The 20,859-nt window shown below is 41.2% G+C and overlaps 1 protein-coding gene across 1 annotated transcript in view; it reads left to right on the top strand.

Annotated features, from left to right (window-relative positions):
• LOC311047608 (receptor-type tyrosine-protein phosphatase eta) overlaps window positions 1–20,859 on the top strand; it is a 57,901-nt gene that overhangs the window by 9,622 nt on the left and 27,420 nt on the right. The window contains exons 2-11 of the mRNA XM_084060380.1: window positions 11,325–11,346; window positions 11,629–11,838; window positions 11,926–12,180; window positions 16,699–16,959; window positions 17,245–17,502; window positions 18,243–18,503; window positions 18,768–19,025; window positions 19,472–19,732; window positions 19,897–20,160; window positions 20,577–20,834. Of these exons, the coding sequence (XP_083916506.1) occupies window positions 11,325–11,346; window positions 11,629–11,838; window positions 11,926–12,180; window positions 16,699–16,959; window positions 17,245–17,502; window positions 18,243–18,503; window positions 18,768–19,025; window positions 19,472–19,732; window positions 19,897–20,160; window positions 20,577–20,834 (2,308 nt within the window). The remainder of the gene's footprint in view (window positions 1–11,324; window positions 11,347–11,628; window positions 11,839–11,925; window positions 12,181–16,698; window positions 16,960–17,244; window positions 17,503–18,242; window positions 18,504–18,767; window positions 19,026–19,471; window positions 19,733–19,896; window positions 20,161–20,576; window positions 20,835–20,859) is intronic.

Here is a 20,859-nt window from a genome sequence, read left to right as displayed (position 1 = left end):
TAACAGAGTATTTTCATATTGCAGTATTGGTACTTTTACTTAAGTAAAGCATTTGAGTACTTTTTCCGACACTGCATACAGTATGCATTGAAGCATGTCTCCATCCTGTCGCATGGACATAAAGCTAAAGAGGAAGCGCTGGGTGGTGAGTGGTACAGTACAACCTGGTTAGATATATAGATAGGTATCTATATCAGCACCCAGACAGCCAGCCAGCACAGCCCTGACCTGCGCTGCACTGCTGGCCTGCTGCATGGGGACAGCACAGTACGTAGCAGCTCTCCTGATTTCCATAGATCCTGATTTGGCCCTTGATAGCGCTGTTAGTTGGACTCTGTGGGAGGCTGGATGCACACACGAATACAAAGGTTGTTTTGAAGTAAGCAAAGTTGCTGTGAGAATGGTTTGATGGTTCATGTTTGTTGATTACATATTACATAATGTTGCTTGGTTTTACAGTACACTGTCAACAGCGCTATGACTCTCAATTTTGGTACACATTACTCCCAGAGAACCCAAGGTACAAGCCAGTAAACCTTGACAATTGTGCATCCCCTGTATGCGGGGTAAGTACAGTACAGTACTGTATAGTGTTATAGTGAATGTAGTGGTGTATTAATAGGACAAAACTGGAGGAAACTCTACTACATAGACACAACCCATTTCAGATATGGAAAATTTCAAACTACAAGCTCACAACGTGTCCTGGCGCGATGTGTTGTAAGCTTATAGATCGGCTATTTTCACGATTAAAAAAAGAATAATAATTATCAAAATGATTACCCAGATTGAAATAGGATAATGATTTGTTTTCTTAATTGTTAACGTAATTGTTATTTTTTCTTCAATAGCTTTATCATCCATCCAGTCAGTCATTTGCTTTAAGTGTGGCCTGACGGTAAACCCTGCCTGCAGCGCTTCATGGTGCTACCAGGAAACTGAACATTGCCATCATGTACTGTACAGTAGAAAGGCAAATCTGTATGAAAATGGCACCAATTAAATACTTTACTGGAATCAGTTCAACAAATCCTTACAAAACCAAACAATTGATTTCTGGTGTATTGTTAATTATATGAACATAAGGTTTTGAATACATTAACAGTTGGCAAAAAGTAGGAGGTACAGTCATACAATAATGCTAAAAGGAGAAAAGAAGACAAAACGCCCTGAGGGCTTCTTTCTATTGTGGTGCTATGTATTAAATTCATCAAGACATATAAAGACATACAATACTATACAAGAAATCATCAATACTAGGAGCAATAAAAGTGGGATGTAATTTATTTTGGCAAGCTAGAAGACTTGTCTAGGTCCAGTTGCAGACAGGTGCTCTTTTATGGCGCTTTTGAAGGAGGGTAGGAAGTCACACTTTTTGATGGCTGTTGTTGTTCCACATTATAGCGGCATAATAGTAGAATGATTTTGTCATATGAATGACCAGGGGGTCCCCATAATGTATTCAACATAGCATCACATCATTTGAACTACTTTATCCATTTATACAGAATGTTGGCTATTAAAAAATGCAAAGAATCTTGAAAGTATTGGAAAAGTTGGATTAATTTTGAAATGTTTTAACACAAATCTTCTCTTCTTGGGATCCCTGGCACAAAACTCTTTTCAGATGGGGATCTGGCCAAGTATATATCAATTTGGGGGTCCTTGAAATTTGAGAAGCACTGGCCTACATGAGCATGGGGTCCAGATGAATGTACATAGCAGAAGCTCTCACAGGGAAAGTGAGGAGGAAGTGTGGAGGAAATGAGGAGGAAGGAACAGAACATTAAGTTCTCCTTGAAGAACAAGCCTAACTTACTGCAGTGGTTCTCAAAGTCTCAAAGTGTGTGTGTGTGCGTGTGTGTGGGAAGGGGGAATCAGTGTATTAATGCAGTTAATAACCCCACCTTGAGAACCGCTGACTTAATATAGCATAAAAATATGTTCAACCACTTTAACCCTAGTATATACTGTACATCGCCTATTTAAAAAAATAATCTTAAAAAAATGTGATTCTTTAAAAATCTTTTTAACAACATAAAATCTTGTATGGTGGATGCCTTACACACACATATTTGCAGATGGGGGTCCACTCTGCAGCCAAATACATATCAATTTGGGCTCACACACTAGCTTGCACTTAAGCCAGTTCAAAGGAGGGTTAGGAGTTGATTTATTAGCCGATGGCGTGTGGCTCTCCTCTTCCCTCATTTGGACGGTGGTGGAGTGGTGGAGTCATAAATCGTAGCATAATGACTGAAAGGTGGGTTGTATATTATTCCAGTGTTATCAGGGAGGGTCTCTGGGTGGGTGAGGGAAGTGCCAGGATGTTGTGCTTAACTCCAGAAACAATGAGTCTACAGTGTGCCTAGGTCACTGTGTCTCATAGCCCGCTGTTCCACGTACTGTAACCACGAATGGTCCATGGCAGAAGTACAGGTGGTCCATGGGAAAATGTATTTTAAAAAAAGAAGAAAAAGAATGTACCTTTGTTAAATTGTTTAAAAATCAGGGGTCGGCAGGTAATTTGGCCTCGGGCCAAACTTTTTCAAAGACATTAGATGGTGTGCCAGAACACAATCAGTGGCTAATAATTTAGGACCTGGAACAACCTTATATACAATAATAATAACTATATTGTTATACAAGTTACTACATAAATGTGGTATAACAATTGATAGAAAAGCATGTGGAATCAAATGTTACAGGTGCACAGGGCGCCAGGGCGGCATCCTTGAATGTTTCACTTAGAGGATGTTTAGTTCATCAAAAAGTTTCAAAAGAACATTTTTCGGAACAAGAGCTCTTTCAAGGTCTCTTAGAACAGAGAGAAACAATGTATCATTTAAGGCATGTTAAACACAGCTTTGGTTTGTTTTCTAAACGTGAGAGAAGCTTTTCATCCAGAAGTCTCAGGAGGAAAGGTGACAGTGAAAACATAACATTCAATGAATGGAAATAGAACTATTTGTTCATCATGCCTGATTTCATCAATTCAAAGCTATCGCTGTCCATATCCTACGTGGACTGTCAGTCAGATATTGTAAATGATTTACAAAATAATTTGTCGGGCCAGATATTATCGCTGGCGGGCCAGTTCTGGCCCACAGGCCGCCTGTTGCCTACCACTGGTTTAAATGGTTTTACGTAAATCCAATGAAATTCAAGAACATGGCTTACATAGCTTGTAGATCTGCTATTTTCTCGTAAAAATAAAATAATCACTAAACGGAATCGAGGGTAAATGTTTGAAACAATGGGTGGAAACCTCATACAGTATGTCCAAAACCGGTACTTTTCAGGATTCAAATTCAAAAACAGCAAAAGCAGCAGATCTACGAGCTCGAAACTTTCGAGCTTGTAGTTTACATGTAGCGAAATCTAAAATGAAATGAAATGCTTTCCCGGATTGAACGGGTTAAGTCAGGCCTAGTTGAGAGGAACCGCTGTACCTTGTTCAGCCAGGTGCGTTTGGCCTGAGGGGCTGAAGGTGAAATGAGGAACATTTCTGTACTAGCGATGGGTCTGACAGAAGGAGAAGAAGAAGAAGAAGTTCACACGTGTTTTTTTTACTGTCAGTTTCCCTCACCATGCTGAGGGGAAGTTAGGATGCTGCTGGTGTTAAAACATCCACACTTACTGGCGTCAACGGCATTCTGATGAATCATCCTTTTAAAATGCCCTGTATTACAATATCCGTGCGTGTGTGTGTGTGTGTGTGTGTGTGTGTGTGTGTGTGTGTGTGTGTGTGTGTGTGTGTGTGTGTGTGTGTGTGTGTGGCATGAGTGGTGTTATAGTTGGGGTTAACACTACATCAGTGGTTCTCTAAATTTTTCCTGTCAAGGACGCCTAATAGATACGCACACACACACACACACACACACACACACACACACACACACACACACACACACACACACACACACACACACACACACACACACACACACACACACACACACACACACACACACACACACACACACACACACACACACACACACACACACACAGTTGTTTTTGATTGAAGTCAGATAGCATAATGTGCAGCTGTGTGTGGAGGATTCCACTTTCTTCGTCTGGACCCAACATGCCAGCAGGGAGGGACAAAAGTCGTCAATATTCAGCCATTATGTAATAGGGGGCAATTAAAGAGGTCAGACACAAAGCTGTTCTCCTTTGTGCGATTGGTTTGAGGTTATCAGACTATAAGCAGTTTAGGTTAAATAGGCTGATCCTTGAACAAACAAGCTTTTAAGGTGACTTTCTTAATTGTTTCTGGACCCGACTGTTATTACGGAGGAAGGAACTTGGACACTATCAGCAAGCCAGCAGAGAGGACAGGGCTGTTACAAGGGAATTATAAGGGTTGATGTAATGTTTACTTAATGGTCAGCCAGTGGTGGAAGAAGTATTCAGATGTTTTACTCAAGTAAAAGTACCAATACCACACTATGAAAATACTCTGTTACAAATAAAAGGCCTGTATTCAAAATGTTGCTTTGAGTACAATTGCAAAAGTATCGAAATATACTTAAAGTACCAAAGTAAAAGTAGTCAAATGCATCTTCTTTTTTCGATGATAATCTAAATCTGAAAAGTAACTAGTAACTTAAAGCTAACAAATCATTGTAGTGGAGTAAAAAAGTACAATATTGGCCTCTGTGCAGTGGAGTAGAAGTAATGCTGCAAGTCCACAAGTCCACTCAGTGAGTGGGCGGAGTCTATGGCCTGGAGCCAGGCTAGAAACATACATTGTTGAAAAATGGACATACTAAAAAATACATTGTACTTAAGAACAGTACTTGAGTAAATGTACTTGGTTACTTCCCACCATTGCACTGCAGCCCCCCCTCAGGGTTGATGTAATGTTTACTTAGCGGTCAGTACAGCCATTTCCTCTCCCCCGATGCAGACTGGCCCTGGCCAGAGGCCACAGAGACAGAACACGCTGCACAAGGGTCACTCTCTGGCCGAGTCCCAGACAAATGCATTTCAAGATTAGGATTAAATATTGTCTCTTGTCGGATTGGAAACCTCATATGTCCAAAAACTTCCACTTTTCAGGATTCCAATTCTAAAACGCCAAAAGTAGCAGATCGACAAGCTCGAAACGTGGTGCGAAGCAGTGCGTTTCGAGCTTGTAGATCTGCTGCCTTTGATGCTTTTGTGTGACGCTGTAGTAGTATGATCAAGTAGGGCGTTAATTTCCGACAAAAAACACAACAAGTTAAAATGTGGAGATAAGAGGTTTCTGCCCGACAGCAACAAAATGTCTTCACGTTCTGTGGAAGTCTAAATGCGTCCAAAAAGCATAGCTGGGGGACTTTGTAAGTACTGTAGTGGTGCTGGTAATGGGGTGGCTATAGCTGAGTGGTTAGTGAGCCCGCCTGGGGAGCCAAGAGTGCCTTGTTGTCCCAGGTTTGATGTGTGGATGTGTGTCCCTGCGACTCCTAGTGATTATAGGATGGGTAAATGCACAAGACCAATTTATATGTGCAAATATACAGTGACTAAAAACACCCCAAGGAGTGGTGACCAGTATTATCATTATCATTAATGCCTGTATCAGAAAAGAAAAAACGTTCCCCACCCTATATTGAATACTTTATTAACATGTTTGTTACTACTAGATAGGCTCTATGCACAGCAGCCATATTGGGAAGACATTGGGCCTCTTCTTACTTCCTTCACAGGTGTTACCAATGATACTAATGAAGGCTCTGTTCCATTCTGGTCAGGGTGCTGATATCATGCATGTTGGCTCACTAGAAACACTCCATTTTGGTTCCCAAATGGCCCCTTATGGTGGGTGTGTAACTCTGAGAGTTATAGGGGTCCTTCAAAATAAGACAACCACTATGCCACACTAAATGGAACAAAGCCTTAATTAGTATCATTGGTATCACCTGTGAAGGAAGTAAGGAAGGGGCCCAATTCATTCCCAATATGGCTGCTGTGCATAGAGCCTATTGCGGAGGTGTTTGAGAGGGGTCGAGGGTACAGATGGGTGGGACACACTCACTTGATGACTGGTGGCATTGGGATAACGTCCCAGTGGATTCCTGAAAAAAAGAAGAAAAGAAAAAGACTTGTCCTTCTTTGAACTAGATTACAGTATGTCGTCTCTGTCGGGTGGAAACCTCATATGTCCAAAACTGTTACTTTTCAAGGTTCCAATTCCAAAATAGGAAAAGTAGCAGATCCACAAGCTCAAACCGCGTTTCGAGCTTGTGAATCTGCTACTTTTGATGCTTTTGTGTGACGCTGTAGTATGATCAAGTAGGGCGTAATTTACGAAAAAAACACAAATATTTAGAATATGGAGATAAGAGGTTCCTGCGTGACAGCAACGATTCCTAGTGCAGCCTTTCCCACATGGGAGTGGAAACACGGTCTATTTCTTCCCTGACTCATTGTCTAGGCTCAGTGGTTTCTGTTGCTTCCGACATGATTTCGTTTATTTGATCAGAAGTACATGAGAGGCAACACTGGAAATGGGCTGAGAAAATAAACAGCGATATTTGTAGAAAAATGAGAGGTTGTCAGTGCTGTCAGCTCTGTACCAACAGACACAAGCTAAAGTGGCCCAAAGCCTCAAACGAGCAGAGTGCATGTCATTGTCATTAATCCCATGAACCACAACATCGCTATTCTGAGCATGCTGTAATAAGAGAACATTTGGAACAGAATTTATTTTGTTTATTTATTGTTATCACGATATTATCGTATCATGAGCTTTGTTTGGTATCGTTACATCCATAGTATTTACAAGACTGACTACAGTTGTTTGATGTCTCACCCGCGGGTCACGTGTCCCTCCCACGACCGCTAACGCCACCAAGCAGCAGCATATATGTAACAGGATGTAAAACCAACCACACAGTGCAGCTAGAACCAAATTTGTATATAGATGAATGACCAAGCATTATTAGTAAAAGGCTGCTTGCACATACATCGTACATGCAAAACATGCACAGAAATAGCCACAGTCTTATCTGTGGCTTATCTAACACAGTGGTTCTCAAACCTTTTCATATCAAGGACCCCCACAATTATATGTATTTGACTGGACCCCCATCTCAAAAACATTTTGTGCCAGGGACCCCCATAACCCTAACACCAAACTGAATATTTTCCTAATCGTAAAAATAATAATTCTTAACCATAAAACAACCATTTTTCTTGTGAGGTCCAGCAAAAAGGTCCTCACAATGTCTATTTTTCAAATAATCCCCACAGGTATAGTAATACAAGTACACACACACACACACACACACACACACACACACACACACACACACACACACACACACACACACACACACACACACACACACACACACACACACACACACACACACACACACACACACACATACACACACACACACACACACACACACACACACACACACACACACACCACAGACAGACACAGGAAGTAGGGTCTGTTGTGGCCTGTGTAGCTGTGTGGGAAGTGGAGTGCAGTATATAATGGAGTAGACTATTATTATAGCCTTTACAATTACATTCACTCACAGCAGAAGTCACACAGACACGTATTTCCTCAAAATGCACGGTTTGTTCCTCCAGCGTGTGTTCAAAGTGGAACTTTGATACACCGTTTTGAGGTACTTGAGGTAAGAAGTGTTTCCGCCGAGTCGACGATACCTTCCAATAAATGCCGATAAGAACATATTTAAATTGTTAAATTGTTATTTTCAACGTGTGACACCGCCGGGAAACGCAACATCGATTGGGCATTATGATCAGATCTATATTTCTTCCCACAAAACAACATAGCGTTGCTGTCAGGCAGAAACCTCTTATCTCCATATTTTAACTTTGTGTGTTTTTTGTAAATTTTGTAAGTTCACTGGGGTCCCCCAGGGCTATTTACTTGGTCCTTTTTTCCCTCTACACAAAATGTCTGAAAATAGCCTCACAAAGTTGATGCGTTGTTGTGAGCATCATATCATCGATCTGCTATTTTCACCAAATGTTCCCCCCAGAATAGGAACATTCCCATCACTAATTGGCCCCAAGTTTAACTCAATGAAATACTCTGTTACAAGTAAAAGTCCTCTATTCAGAATTTTGCTTCAGTAAAGAATATATCATCATATGACACAATTACACAAACCTTTCTTCTTCGTAGCGTTCGCTAAACAGAAGACATGAATACATCACCCTGGTTTTTCAGTTTCTAAAATAGCAGACCCTCCGTCTGTCTGCCATACATGTCCCACGGGAGCTTCAAAGAGCCCGTGAACCCGGCAACCCCCTCGTCATCATGTCCCGCTGTGCGCGTGGTGTCGGTGCCGCCCGGACCGCCGTGACCTTCAGAAAGAATAGGGTCCAGACGGCGTAGGAAGGGCGTAGGAAGGCCAGGGCGGCTGTTTTCAACAACGTAGGAAAAGGTTGAGGAGTTGACAGGAGGAGGGTTTAAGACAGGAAGTGTCATAATGGAACATTTCCTGTCCCAGCGGAGGCTACCGTCTAGAATAATGATCTCAATCAGGTTGCCACTATTATGTTCTAATATGATTATTGTTCTGTGAAGTTGATTTGGACTCGATCCAATTTTAACCACTTAAGCCCTACATATACTTCTACAAGCTCACAGTGATCTACTCAAACAGTGGTTGTCAACCTTTGTAATTTCAAGGCTCCCAGATGATATGCATTACTGTAGGCCACGGACCCCCATTTGATGACCTTTTTTTAATCTCCGGGATCCCAATCTACACTATACAATCCTGGGTCCATTTGGTTCCATTTGTACACTCTCTGATTTCTATAAGTTCACAGCAATCGCACAACGATCTACAAGCTCATAACGTGTCGCGATGGGCAGTGTTGTTAGCTTGTAGATCGATAGATTTCTTTTTTTAATAAGAAAACAATCCTGAAGACATTACAATTATTGCCTATATGCCAAAAATAGGGACGCCAGGTTGAAAATGGTTAATTTATCTACATTCCACTCCCTCAGACAGACAAACTATAATACCCTGTGATCACCGTTCGCACTCACAATCCTTTCCACTCCAACACACTTGCACTTGTAATGGGGCATGATGTACTGTACTGTACATACCTTTTATCAGAGGTACGGTATTGTAATGAAGGACATTACCTAAACCACAGACCATGAGCTGTATTGACTGTGTGTATGTTGAGAGGAGTTAATGAATGGCCTCCGCTGTGGAGAGTCAGAGGGAAAGAATGGACATGGAACACTGAAGCCACTGATGCTCACTGTTGCCATGTTCACTTATTATAAGCCACTTTGGGCTTGTTTTTCTGTAAAGTCACATGTAAATATTGGTATTTTTTTGGGGGGGGGGGGGCTTGTTTCTAAAGTGTAGCTGCTTATTTGGGCTTGCTGTCTTATGTTGTTTAAACCAGTGGTTCTCAAACATTTTCATGTCAAGGACCCCCAAATTAATATGTATTTGTCCGCAGACCCACCATCTGAAAATATTTTTGTGTCAGGGACCCCCATACAAGATTTGTGTATTTAAAATGTTTCAATCATATTCCAAATATTTATCCCCCAAAAAATGTGATTCTTTGAAATAGCAGATCTACAAGCCCACGACACGTCGCATCGCGACGCGTCGTGAGCTTGTAGATCGGCTATTTTCAAATAGCCAATGTATATAGGGTTAAAGTAGTTCAACTGATTTTGATGCTACATTAACACATTTTTGCGCTGCTTTTGGGCTTGTTTTTGTAGACCCCTACAGTATGTCTTGCTTGTTTCTCTCACATAATCTGGCAACATCTGCTGCTGATGCTACAAGTTTAATGTGTAACTTCCTGGTAAACAGACAGAGAAAGCGGCGTGTCATCCAAAGGCCTGTGGAGGAGTAGGTCTGTGTGCACTGTTTGGTTTTCACTAATCATTAAGATGGAATGAGATCTGTTTGTGTGTGTGTGTGTGTGTGTGTGTGTGTGTGTGTGTGTGTGTGTGTGTGTGTGTGTGTGTGTGTGTGTGTGTGTGTGTGTGTGTGTGTGTGTGTGTGTGTGTGTGTGTGTGTGTGTGTGTGTGTGTGTGTGTGTGTGTGTGTGTGTGTGTGGCAGTGCATGGGCCCAATACCAGGAAATCAGGAAAGTGAAAACAGTGTGTGAGGCGGACAGAGACAGAGGAGGATCATGGAATGTGAATCCACCTCCATGCTCAATGACTGTTGTTGCAGGGATCAGCATTTGTGTGTGTTTGCAAAATGTGCGTTTGGTTAAGATAGCTAGTGTGTGTACATATTCTGAAATAGTTAAATGTCACACTAATAAGAGAGGCATTCATTGTTCAGATGGGGGGGGGGAGGGGGGGAATCCCCTTTGGTTTAGATAAAAATGTATAAACAATAAAAAAATAACAGAGGGGGTACATTTTCTTACCCACTTACCCATGGCCCTATATTCTTCATATGATTTACGAAAAATAGCAAAAGAAGCCGTATCTACAAACTCACGTGTAGCATCATGTTGCACTGTGAGCTTCTAGATTGGCTATTTTCACTATTTATTTTTATATAGAAAATAAACCTTTGACAAAGCTTGACAAATCTTGAAACATTTTTGACAAATATTGACAAACTGATTTAATGATGCATGTATTTAATTCAGTCTGATCAGAAGCAAGGATAAAACATGATAAAAATGAGTCAAAAGCAGAGTCACATGGACTCCCACACCGCATCATTTCTGAGAACATACAATAACTTGTAGACAAACAGCTTATAGAACCCAGGTTCCACTTGCTTGTTTGGTTCAGGGTGTATTTGCAAATGTGGGAGGGGAAATGCCACAGGTGAGTGAGTGTGTGATTGACAGGCTCACAAACAGGATTTTTCCATGTATTCCTTTCCTGTTCCCGGTTCATCAATGACATGCAAAAGAAGGCATCATAACCTAACGTCAAAGACTCATTTGATATGTCTTTACTCTGAGCCAATGTTTTTTTGGGCTGTGCCTGTGTTATAGCGATGTATGGGATACCATATAGAGTGACAGACAGATAGACAGACAGACAGACAGACAGACAGACAGACAGACAGACAGACAGACAGACAGACAGACAGACAGACAGGCTTTACGTGAGAGAGGGGGGGGGGTTCTTTCATAATCATCCGCTTTCAACCTGGAATCCCTATTTTGTAGGTTGAAACCCATTGTGTGCAGGGCAGGTGCTGACAAGACAGGTACCGGTATAAGTGGTGACTGTGGGTGCTTTGAGGATGCTTTTAACTCAATGCTGACCTCTGGTGGTAAAAGCTAACTGTTCTCTTCCCTCTTTCCCCTGTCATCTGTAGAGCTCAAGAGCAGAATGCAACGGTAAGTAAATCCCTGCTATTTCATGATTAGTTATTCAACTTGTCTTTTTTCCAGTTTTTTATTTTGCTTGAGAAATAGGCTCTCATACAGTAGGTTGTTTTATACAGATTCATGAATTGAAGACTCTTATAAACCAGGATGTACATAAAGATGTTGGTTCATTCAGATGTTGGAAACTTTGTTGCTCATTTGTGCTGAAGCACTTTTCTTTTCTTTTCTTTTCTTTTCTTTTCTTTTCTTTTCTTTTCTTTTCTTTTCTTTTCTTTTCTTTTCTCATCTTAGATCCTGCGTGTGCAGGATTTAAAGTATCAACGATAGCAACAGACAGTATTGTCTTATCGCCTCCGGACCCTACCGATGACTTCTGGCAAAACTGTACCTTATCTATCAACGACACCACCTATGCACCAACAAATATAACTGGCTTGGAACCTGGTGCCATCCATGAAGTCACCTACACACGCTACAACTGCTGCCAAGCGTTCACAACAAGTGAGTGAATCGATTTCATTCAAGTCCTAATCAATGTCTATAAGCAGTCGTTCTCAACCCTTTCTGCTTTCTGTTTTGTACCGATAGAACCTAAGGCCGTCAGAAACCTTGATGTCACTGAAGTCACAGCGTACTCTGTGTCTCTGAATTGGACCCGACCAGAGGGACAGAGCTCCTCATATGAAGTACAGTGGAATGACGGCACTAACCGTACCAGTGTGTCGCATGTTAATGTTAACATTGGTGGTCTGAGGCCAGGGGTTCAGTACACGTTCAGTGTAACAGCGTTGGCTAATGACAACGAAACTAGAGGAGCGAGCACCAATAAGACCGTATACACAAGTAAGTAAGCCTGTTTTTATTGTGGCTCGTTGATGTCAGGGCTGGGCAATTAACGGACAATGTATCCAAACCGATGTTTAGAAGCAATATCTGACTTAATCTTGCTCATGTAGGTTAAATGAATAAAACATTTTCACCTCCAATTTCTTATATATCGTTGCTGTCGGGCGGAAACCTTCTATCTCCAAAACGGTTCCTTTTTTATTTTTTAAACTATGGAGATGAGAGGTTTATACCCGACAACCACAATATTAACAAATAAAAATGAAAACGTCCTAATAGATTTATTTTAGAATCAACTAAATTGATTAGTCTGATTAACCACTTAACCCTGTATTATACTTTGTTGCACAATGGTGGCGTACAAAATAGCCAATCTACAAGCTCAGCTTGTAGATCTGCTTTGTTCTGCTATTTGAAGTCATATCGCCCAGCCCTAGTTGACGTGTCATATTTGAACAAAAATCTGTAAAAGTACTACATTTTGTGATTGTATTTAATAGCATAACAAACAATGTTTTGCCTTTTGTTTATTCAACTGTTGACCAAAGAAATGGCAGAGACACATTTGGACTCCAATAAATGGCTTTTGGTTTGGACCTTCCACATTAGCTTCTTTTAATAGGTTTTCCTTTAAATTGAAATTAAGCACCATTAAATGATGAAGTATGGTGGAATTGCTGGTCAGGAGAAAAGATAATTAGATAATTCCCTTTTAGCCATTTGCCATCGACACAATGACCTACCAAAGTATTTGGGAGAATGTAAACATAGTCATAACATGTAATTGTGTTTCACTTCAGGTTGATCTGTTATCAGGCTGATCTCACCTGTCTTGCATTCATACTGTAGAACCTGAGGTCATAAGTAACCTTCCTTAACCTCTTAAATCATAACTTCCACTTGTATCTGAAGTTAACCAGTGGGCGTATACTCTTCCTTTAGAGTAGTGTGTGTGGGTCAATGAAATTGGGTATAACAATAGTCATACAAATCAGACTCATATTAACATGACTTTGTTTATTTGAGGGGGACAGTATATATTAAGGAACACTACGATCATAATCAGTACAGTACAGTTAAGAAAGTACTGATGTGATTTCTGGAGTTCAGTACACATTCTGTGTAAAATCACTGAATTATAACCAAACCGAAGGAAACAGTGTCACTGAATCTCTTTATGTAAAAGTAAGTACTGTACATTGGCATAACAACTCAATTTGGGAGGAAAAAGGGGAATGTGTGGGAATAAAGGATTTAAAATGGTTCCTCTGTCAGAAGAAGTATTAGATGGCAGTATGGCAATATAGTTCTCTATGGAGTTAACAATCTGAAATATGGATGGATGTCTCTCTCGCTGTCTATCTGTCTATCTGTCTATCTGTCTCTCTCTCTCTCTCTCTCTCTCTCTCTCTCTCTCTCTCTCTCTCTCTCTCTCCCTCTCTCTCTCTCTCTCTCTCTCTCTCTCCCCCCCAACCCACTTGTATTACACCTGTAGAACCTGAAGTCATCAGGAACCTAAATGTCAGTGAAATCACAACATCGTCCGTGTATGTGAGTTGGAGTGAACCAGAAGGAAAGCGTTCCTTCTTTACAATACAATACACCAATGTCACCAATGGGAATGTCAGTGGGACACATACAGTGTCAGAAACGTCTTTTAATGTCACTGGATTGACACCAGGAGAGCGGTACACTTTCAGTGTGTTTGCAGTGGCTGGAGATAACGAAACATTTGGAAAGACGGTTGAAACATCACTCTGCACACGTAAGATGAGGCTCATGGAACTGACTTGTACAAGTTTAGAGACTTTTGAGTTGACTTCATTATGCAGAATGTTTTAACATTGTTCCTTGTCAGAGGAAGTCATAGTTTGTATGTTGAGCACTTTCAGAAAGGTGGCAATATCTTTCTGTATAGATGTGATGACAGTCTGAAATATGGATCTCTCTCTCTCTCTCTCTCTCTCTCACTCTCTCTTCCACCCACTCTCATGCATGTTGCACTGACAGAGCCTGAAGTCGTCAGGAATCTCAAATTCACTGAAATCACAACTTCCACTGTATTTGTGAGCTGGTCTGAGCCAGTTGGAATCAGTGTGTCCTATAGAGTAGAATGGACTAATGGAAGTGTCAGTGAGCGTACTGACACAGATCAGACTCATGTTAACATTACTGATCTGACCCCTGGAGGTCAGTACACATTCAGTGTTAAAACACTGACTTGTAACCAAACTGAAGGAAACGGTGTCTCTGAATCCTTTTATGCAAGTAAGTACCTTTTTATCTTGACTGTTAAGCAGTGAGATAATCGGCACATCTGGCATCTCTACCAAAAAAAAAAAAAGAATGTTATGATCATTACTGTTATATAAAGATGCTTTCATCCATGCATGCAATTTATTGATTCATCATGAATTTGATGTCATAGAAAGATAAGTTCTTCAGATGCTGAATAGGATTTCACAGCGTGTGATTTGCTGTTCCCAAAACAATGGACAGAGGACAGAGACCTCTATTAGATCACTCTCTTACTCCAGACCTCAACATCTTGTGCCCCTAGAACATGTTTTAGTCAGATTAAGCTGAAATCTATATTTTCAACACTATCAGAAGCAACTTCAAGCTCCAATGAACACAACTGTCTGTGTTCGAGGGACGCTGGGCGTATAGTGCGATCTCCATCGCTGCATTAGTGACTCTTCATGTGTTTGACTTCTACACCCTCCCACATGACTAGCTGTGGGGTTTAACAGTAAGAGGCACTGCATGTGAGGGGAAACCTGGGAATCGGCATAACAACTAAATTGGGAGAAAAATGGAAACATGCGCGGAAAAAGGAATTAAAATAGTTCCTTGTCAGAAGACGTCATAGATTGTATTTTGAGCACTTTCAGAAAGATGGCATTTTGGCAATATAGTCCTCTATATATTTGGTGACAACCTGAAATACGGATGTCTCTCTCTCGCTCTCTCTCTCCCAACCCACTTGTATTACACCCGTAGAACCTGAAGTCATCAGGAACCTAAATGTCAGTGAAATCACAACATCGTCCGTGTATGTGAGTTGGAGTGAACCAGAAGGAAAGCGTTCCTTCTTTACAATACAATACACCAATGTCACCAATGGGAATGTCAGTGGGACACATACAGTGTCAGAAACGTCTTTTAATGTCACTGGATTGACACCAGGAGAGCGGTACACTTTCAGTGTGGTTGCAGTGGCTGGAGATAACGAAACATTTGGAAAGACGGTTGAAACATCACTCTGCACACGTAAGATGAGGCTCATGGAACTGACTTGTACAAGTTTAGAGACTTTTGAGTTGACTTCATTATGCAGAATGTTTTAACATTGTTCCTTGTCAGAGGAAGTCATAGTTTGTATGTTGAGCACTTTCAGAAAGGTGGCAATATCTTTCTGTATAGATGTGATGACAGTCTGAAATATGGATCTCTCTCTCTCTCTCTTTCTCTCTCTCTCACTCTCTCTCCCACCCACTCTCATGCATGTTGCACTGACAGAGCCTGAAGTCGTCAGGAATCTTAAATTCACTGAAATCACAACTTCCACTGTGTTTGTGAGCTGGTCTGAGCCAGTTGGAATCAGTGTGTCCTATAGAGTAGAATGGACTAATGGAAGTGTCAGTGAGCGTACTGAAACAGATCAGACTCATGTTAACATTACTGATCTGACCCCTGGAGGTCAGTACACATTCAGTGTTAAAACACTGACTTGTAACCAAACTGAAGGAAACGGTGTCTCTGAATCCTTTTATGCAAGTAAGTACCTTTTTATCTTGACTGTTAAGCAGTGAGATAATCGGCACATCTGGCATCTCTACCAAAAAAAAAAAAAGAATGTTATGATCATTACTGTTATATAAAGATGCTTTCATCCATGCATGCAATTTATTGATTCATCATGAATTTGATGTCATAGAAAGATAAGTTGTTCAGATGCTGAATAGGATTTCACAGCGTGTGATTTGCTGTTCCCAAAACAATGGACATAGGACAGAGACCTCTATTAGATCACTCTCTTACTCCAGACCTCAACATCTTGTGCCCCTAGAACATGTTTTAGTCAGATGAAGCTGAAATCTATATTTTCAACACTATCAGAAGCAACATCAAGCTCCAATGAACACAACTGTCTGTGTTCGAGGGACGCTGGGCGTATAGTGCGATCTCTATCGCTGCATTAGTGACTCTTCATGTGTTTGACTTCTACACCCTCCCACATGACTAGCTGTGGGGTTTAACAGTAAGAGGCACTGCATGTGAGGGGAAACCTGGGAATCGGCATAACAACTAAATTGGGAGAAAAATGGAAACATGCGCGTAAAAAGGAATTAAAATTGTTCCTTGTCAGAAGACGTCATAGATTGTATTTTGAGCACTTTCAGAAAGATGGCATTTTGGCAATATAGTCCTCTATATATTTGGTGACAACCTGAAATACGGGTGTCTCTCTCTCGCTCTCTCTCTCCCAACCCACTTGTATTACACCCGTAGAACCTGAAGTCATCAGGAACCTAAATGTCAGTGAAATCACAACATCGTCTGTGTATGTGAGTTGGAGTGAACCAGAAGGAAAGCGTTCCTTCTTTACAATACAATACACCAATGGGAATGTCAGTGGGACACATACAGTGTCAGAAACGTCTTTTAATGTTACTGGATTGACACCAGGAGAGCGGTACACTTTCAGTGTGGTTGCAGTGGCTGGAGATAACGAAACATTTGGAAAGACGGTTGAAACATCACTCTGCACACGTAAGATGAGGCTCATGGAACTGACTTGCACAAGTTTAGAGACTTTTGAGTTGACTTCATTATGCAGAATGTTTTAACATTGTTCCTTGTCAGAGGAAGTCATAGTTTGTATGTTGAGCACTTTCAGAAAGGTGGCAATATCTTTCTGTATAGATGTGATGACAGTCTGAAATATGGATGGATCTCTCTCTCTCTCTCTCTCTCTCTCTCTCTCTCTCTCTCTCTCTCTCTCTCTCTCTCTCTCACTCTCTCTCCCACCCACTCTCATGCATGTTGCACTGACAGAGCCTGAAGTCGTCAGGAATCTTAAATTCACTGAAATCACAACTTCCACTGTGTTTGTGAGCTGGTCTGAGCCAGTTGGAATCAGTGTGTCCTATAGAGTAGAATGGACTAATGGAAGTGTCAGTGAGCGTACTGAAACAGATCAGACTCATGTTAACATTACTGATCTGACCCCTGGAGGTCAGTACACATTCAGTGTTAAAACACTGACTTGTAACCAAACTGAAGGAAACGGTGTCTCTGAATCCTTTTATGCAAGTAAGTACCTTTTTATCTTGACTGTTAAGCAGTGAGATAATCGGCACATCTGGCATCTCTACCAAAAAAAATAAATGAATGTTATGATCATTACTGTTATATAAAGATGCTTTCATCCATGCATGCAATTTATTGATTCATCATGAATTTGATGTCATAGAAAGATAAGTTGTTCAGATGCTGAATAGGATTTCACAGCGTGTGATTTGCTGTTCCCAAAACAATGGACAGAGGACAAAGACCTCTATTAGATCACTCTCTTACTCCAGACCTCAACATCTTTTGCCCCTAGAACATGTTTTAGTCAGAAGAAGCTGAAATCTATATTTTCAACACTATCAGAAGCAACATCAAGCTCCAATGAACACAACTGTCTGTGTTCGAGGGACGCTGGGCGTATAGTGCGATCTCTGTCGCTGCATTAGTGACTCTTCATGTGTTTGACTTCTACACCCTCCCACATGAGTAGCTGTGGGGTTTAACAGTAAGAGGCACTGCATGTGAGGGGAAACCTGGGAATCGGCATAACAACTACAGTAAATTGGGAGAAAAATGGAAACCTGCGCGGAAAAAGGAATTAAAATAGTTCCTTGTCAGAAGACGTCATAGATTGTATTTTGAGCACTTTCAGAAAGATGGCATTTTGGCAATATAGTCCTCTATATATTTGGTGACAACCTGAAATACGGATGTCTCTCTCTCGCTCTCTCTCTCCCAACCCACTTGTATTACACCCGTAGAACCTGAAGTCATCAGGAACCTAAATGTCAGTGAAATCACAACATCGTCTGTGTATGTGAGTTGGAGTGAACCAGAAGGAAAGCGTTCCTTCTTTACAATACAATACACCAATGGGAATAACAGTGAGACACATACAGTGTCAAAAACGTCATTTAATGTCACTGGATTGACACCAGGAGAGCGGTACACTTTCAGTGTGGTTGCAGTGGCTGGAGATAACGAAACATTTGGAAAGACGGTTGAAACATCACTCTGCACACGTAAGATGAGGCTCATGGAACTGACTTGTACAAGTTTAGAGACTTTTGAGTTGACTTCATTATGCAGAGTTTTTTAAATAGTTATCATAGTTAATAGGCAATATCTTTCTGTATAGAGGTGATGACAGTCTGAAATATGGATGGATCTCTCTCTCTCTCTCTCTCTCTCTCTCTCTCTCTCTCTCTCTCTCTCTCTCTCTCTCTCTCTCTCTCTCTCTCTCACACTCTCTCTCCCACCCACTCTCATGCATGTTGCACTGACAGAGCCTGAAGTCGTCAGGAATCTTAAATTCACTGAAATCACAACTTCCACTGTGTTTGTGAGCTGGACTGAGCCAGTTGGAATCAGTGTGTCCTATAGAGTAGAATGGACTAATGGAAGTGTCAGTGAGCGTAATGCTACAGATCAGACTCATGTTAACATTACTGATCTGACTCCTGGAGGTCAGTACACATTCAGTGTTAAAACACTGACTTGTAACCAAACTGAAGGAAACAGTGTCTCTGAATCCTTTTATACAAGTAAGTACCTTTTTATCTTGACTGTTAAGCAGAAAACTATGAGATAATAGGAACATCTGGCGTCTTTCTTCGCCTCAACGTCTTGTGCTCTTAGCACATGTTCTTTTTAAGAAGAAGCTGAAAGCTACACTATATTTTCAGCTCTATCAGAAAGCTGGCACCATCAATCACATGGTCCACAATGGAAATTCCTGGACTTTATTGTGTTACATCCTCAATAGTTTTAACCACATGAACCCCAGTATCCCTAATCTGAGCCAAACATTCAGTTGAAAATAGCTGATCATAGCTGATCATAGCTGATCTGTATAACGTCATAATGCGACGCATTGTGAGCTAGATTGGTTATTTTCGGTGAAGAGATTTGGTGTAGAGGAAAATATTTGCGGACCTAGAGCTGGGGTTTTAAGTGGTTAACCAACGTGTCGAGTAACTGTCTCTTTTAGAACCTGAAGCCATCAGGAACCTGAAGGCCGCTGGAATCACGACATCGTCCGTGTTCCTGAACTGGACCGAACCAGTGGGAATGACCTCTTCCTACAGAGTAGAATGGACAGATGAGAGTGAACATAGAAATGAAACTGTATATGAAACGTATATCGATGTCGTTGAGCTCATGCCTGGAGCGCGGTACAAATTCACAGTCTTCGCAGTCGCCGCTGATCAAAAAACAGACAGCGAAAAGGATGAGGTTTCACTCTTCACATGTAAGATGTGTTTTGACAAAAAGGGTCACTATGTATAAAATTCTACACATTTGTCATCTTTTCCTTTGAACTCTTAACATCACACTGAAAGGAATGCTGTTTATTTGATCGTGTTGTTTTTTGCGTCTCTTGTCATTGTCCCCTTCCTGCTTGCCTTGTCGCAGATCCTGAAATGATCAGGAACTTTACATTGTGTAACATTACGACGTCATCTGTGTCCCTGAAATGGAGCGTACCAAATGGCGAAAGCTCCTTCTACGCTGTGGAATGGAACGATGGGAACGCGTTGTATAAGAATAAGAGCACCAACCAAACGGTGTTTCGTGTAGACAGCCTCACTGCCGGAGAGATGTATTACTTTGCAGTGGCTGCAGTGGCTGGGGATAACATTTCTAAAGGGGTCGCGTTCAATAGCAGTCACGCCACCAGTAAGTGTTTGTCTCATGTTTGAACTCTGACGATTCTTCTATCCTTCACTGTAAAATGCTCAGTGTTCATTTTAAGCTGTGTAAGTGATATTTGTTTTGTTAAAATTAAAATATATAACTTAAAACTCTGTATCCTGACGGTAGTCACTGCTATAGTTCAGTAACAGGGGGATCCCTGTCTCTCCTGTTTATCCTGTGTAATGTAATTTGTTCTCTCTGCTGATTGGATCAAATTGGGATCCTGAGACCTGAAAATGTTCACTCAAGTGCTGGAGAGATGGACAGACCCCTGTTGCTGAACAAACACTATATAGAAATATAATCGGAATATAGAGCTATTTAACAGTTATTTTAACAAAAAAACTAAACAAAAGTTGTACTCTCCCCTCCTCTCCTCTCCTCCTCCTCCTCTCCAGAACCAAATACGATAGCGCGACCTAGCGTGCACACGACAAACTCCTCCATTTCTCTGACATGGACCAGGCCTGCGGGAGTGGTATCAATGTACAGGGTGGAGTGGGACAATGGCGGAACACAACTGAACATGACTACATATAGCACTTCAGCTCTCCTAGCTGACCTGGCCGCTGGAACCACTTACACCATCAAGGTCATTGCCATTGCCACAGATAACCAAACAGAAGGAGAGCCGTTCATCCTCAGTGTAGTTACAAGTAAGACCTTTTATCTCCATATTTT

The sequence above is a fragment of the Gymnoscopelus microlampas genome (genome assembly GCF_963454915.1).
Source record: "Gymnoscopelus microlampas genome assembly, chromosome: 6".
NCBI classification, from domain to species: Eukaryota; Metazoa; Chordata; class Actinopteri; order Myctophiformes; family Myctophidae; genus Gymnoscopelus; species Gymnoscopelus microlampas.
This window is presented reverse-complemented; position numbering and strand designations above follow the sequence as displayed.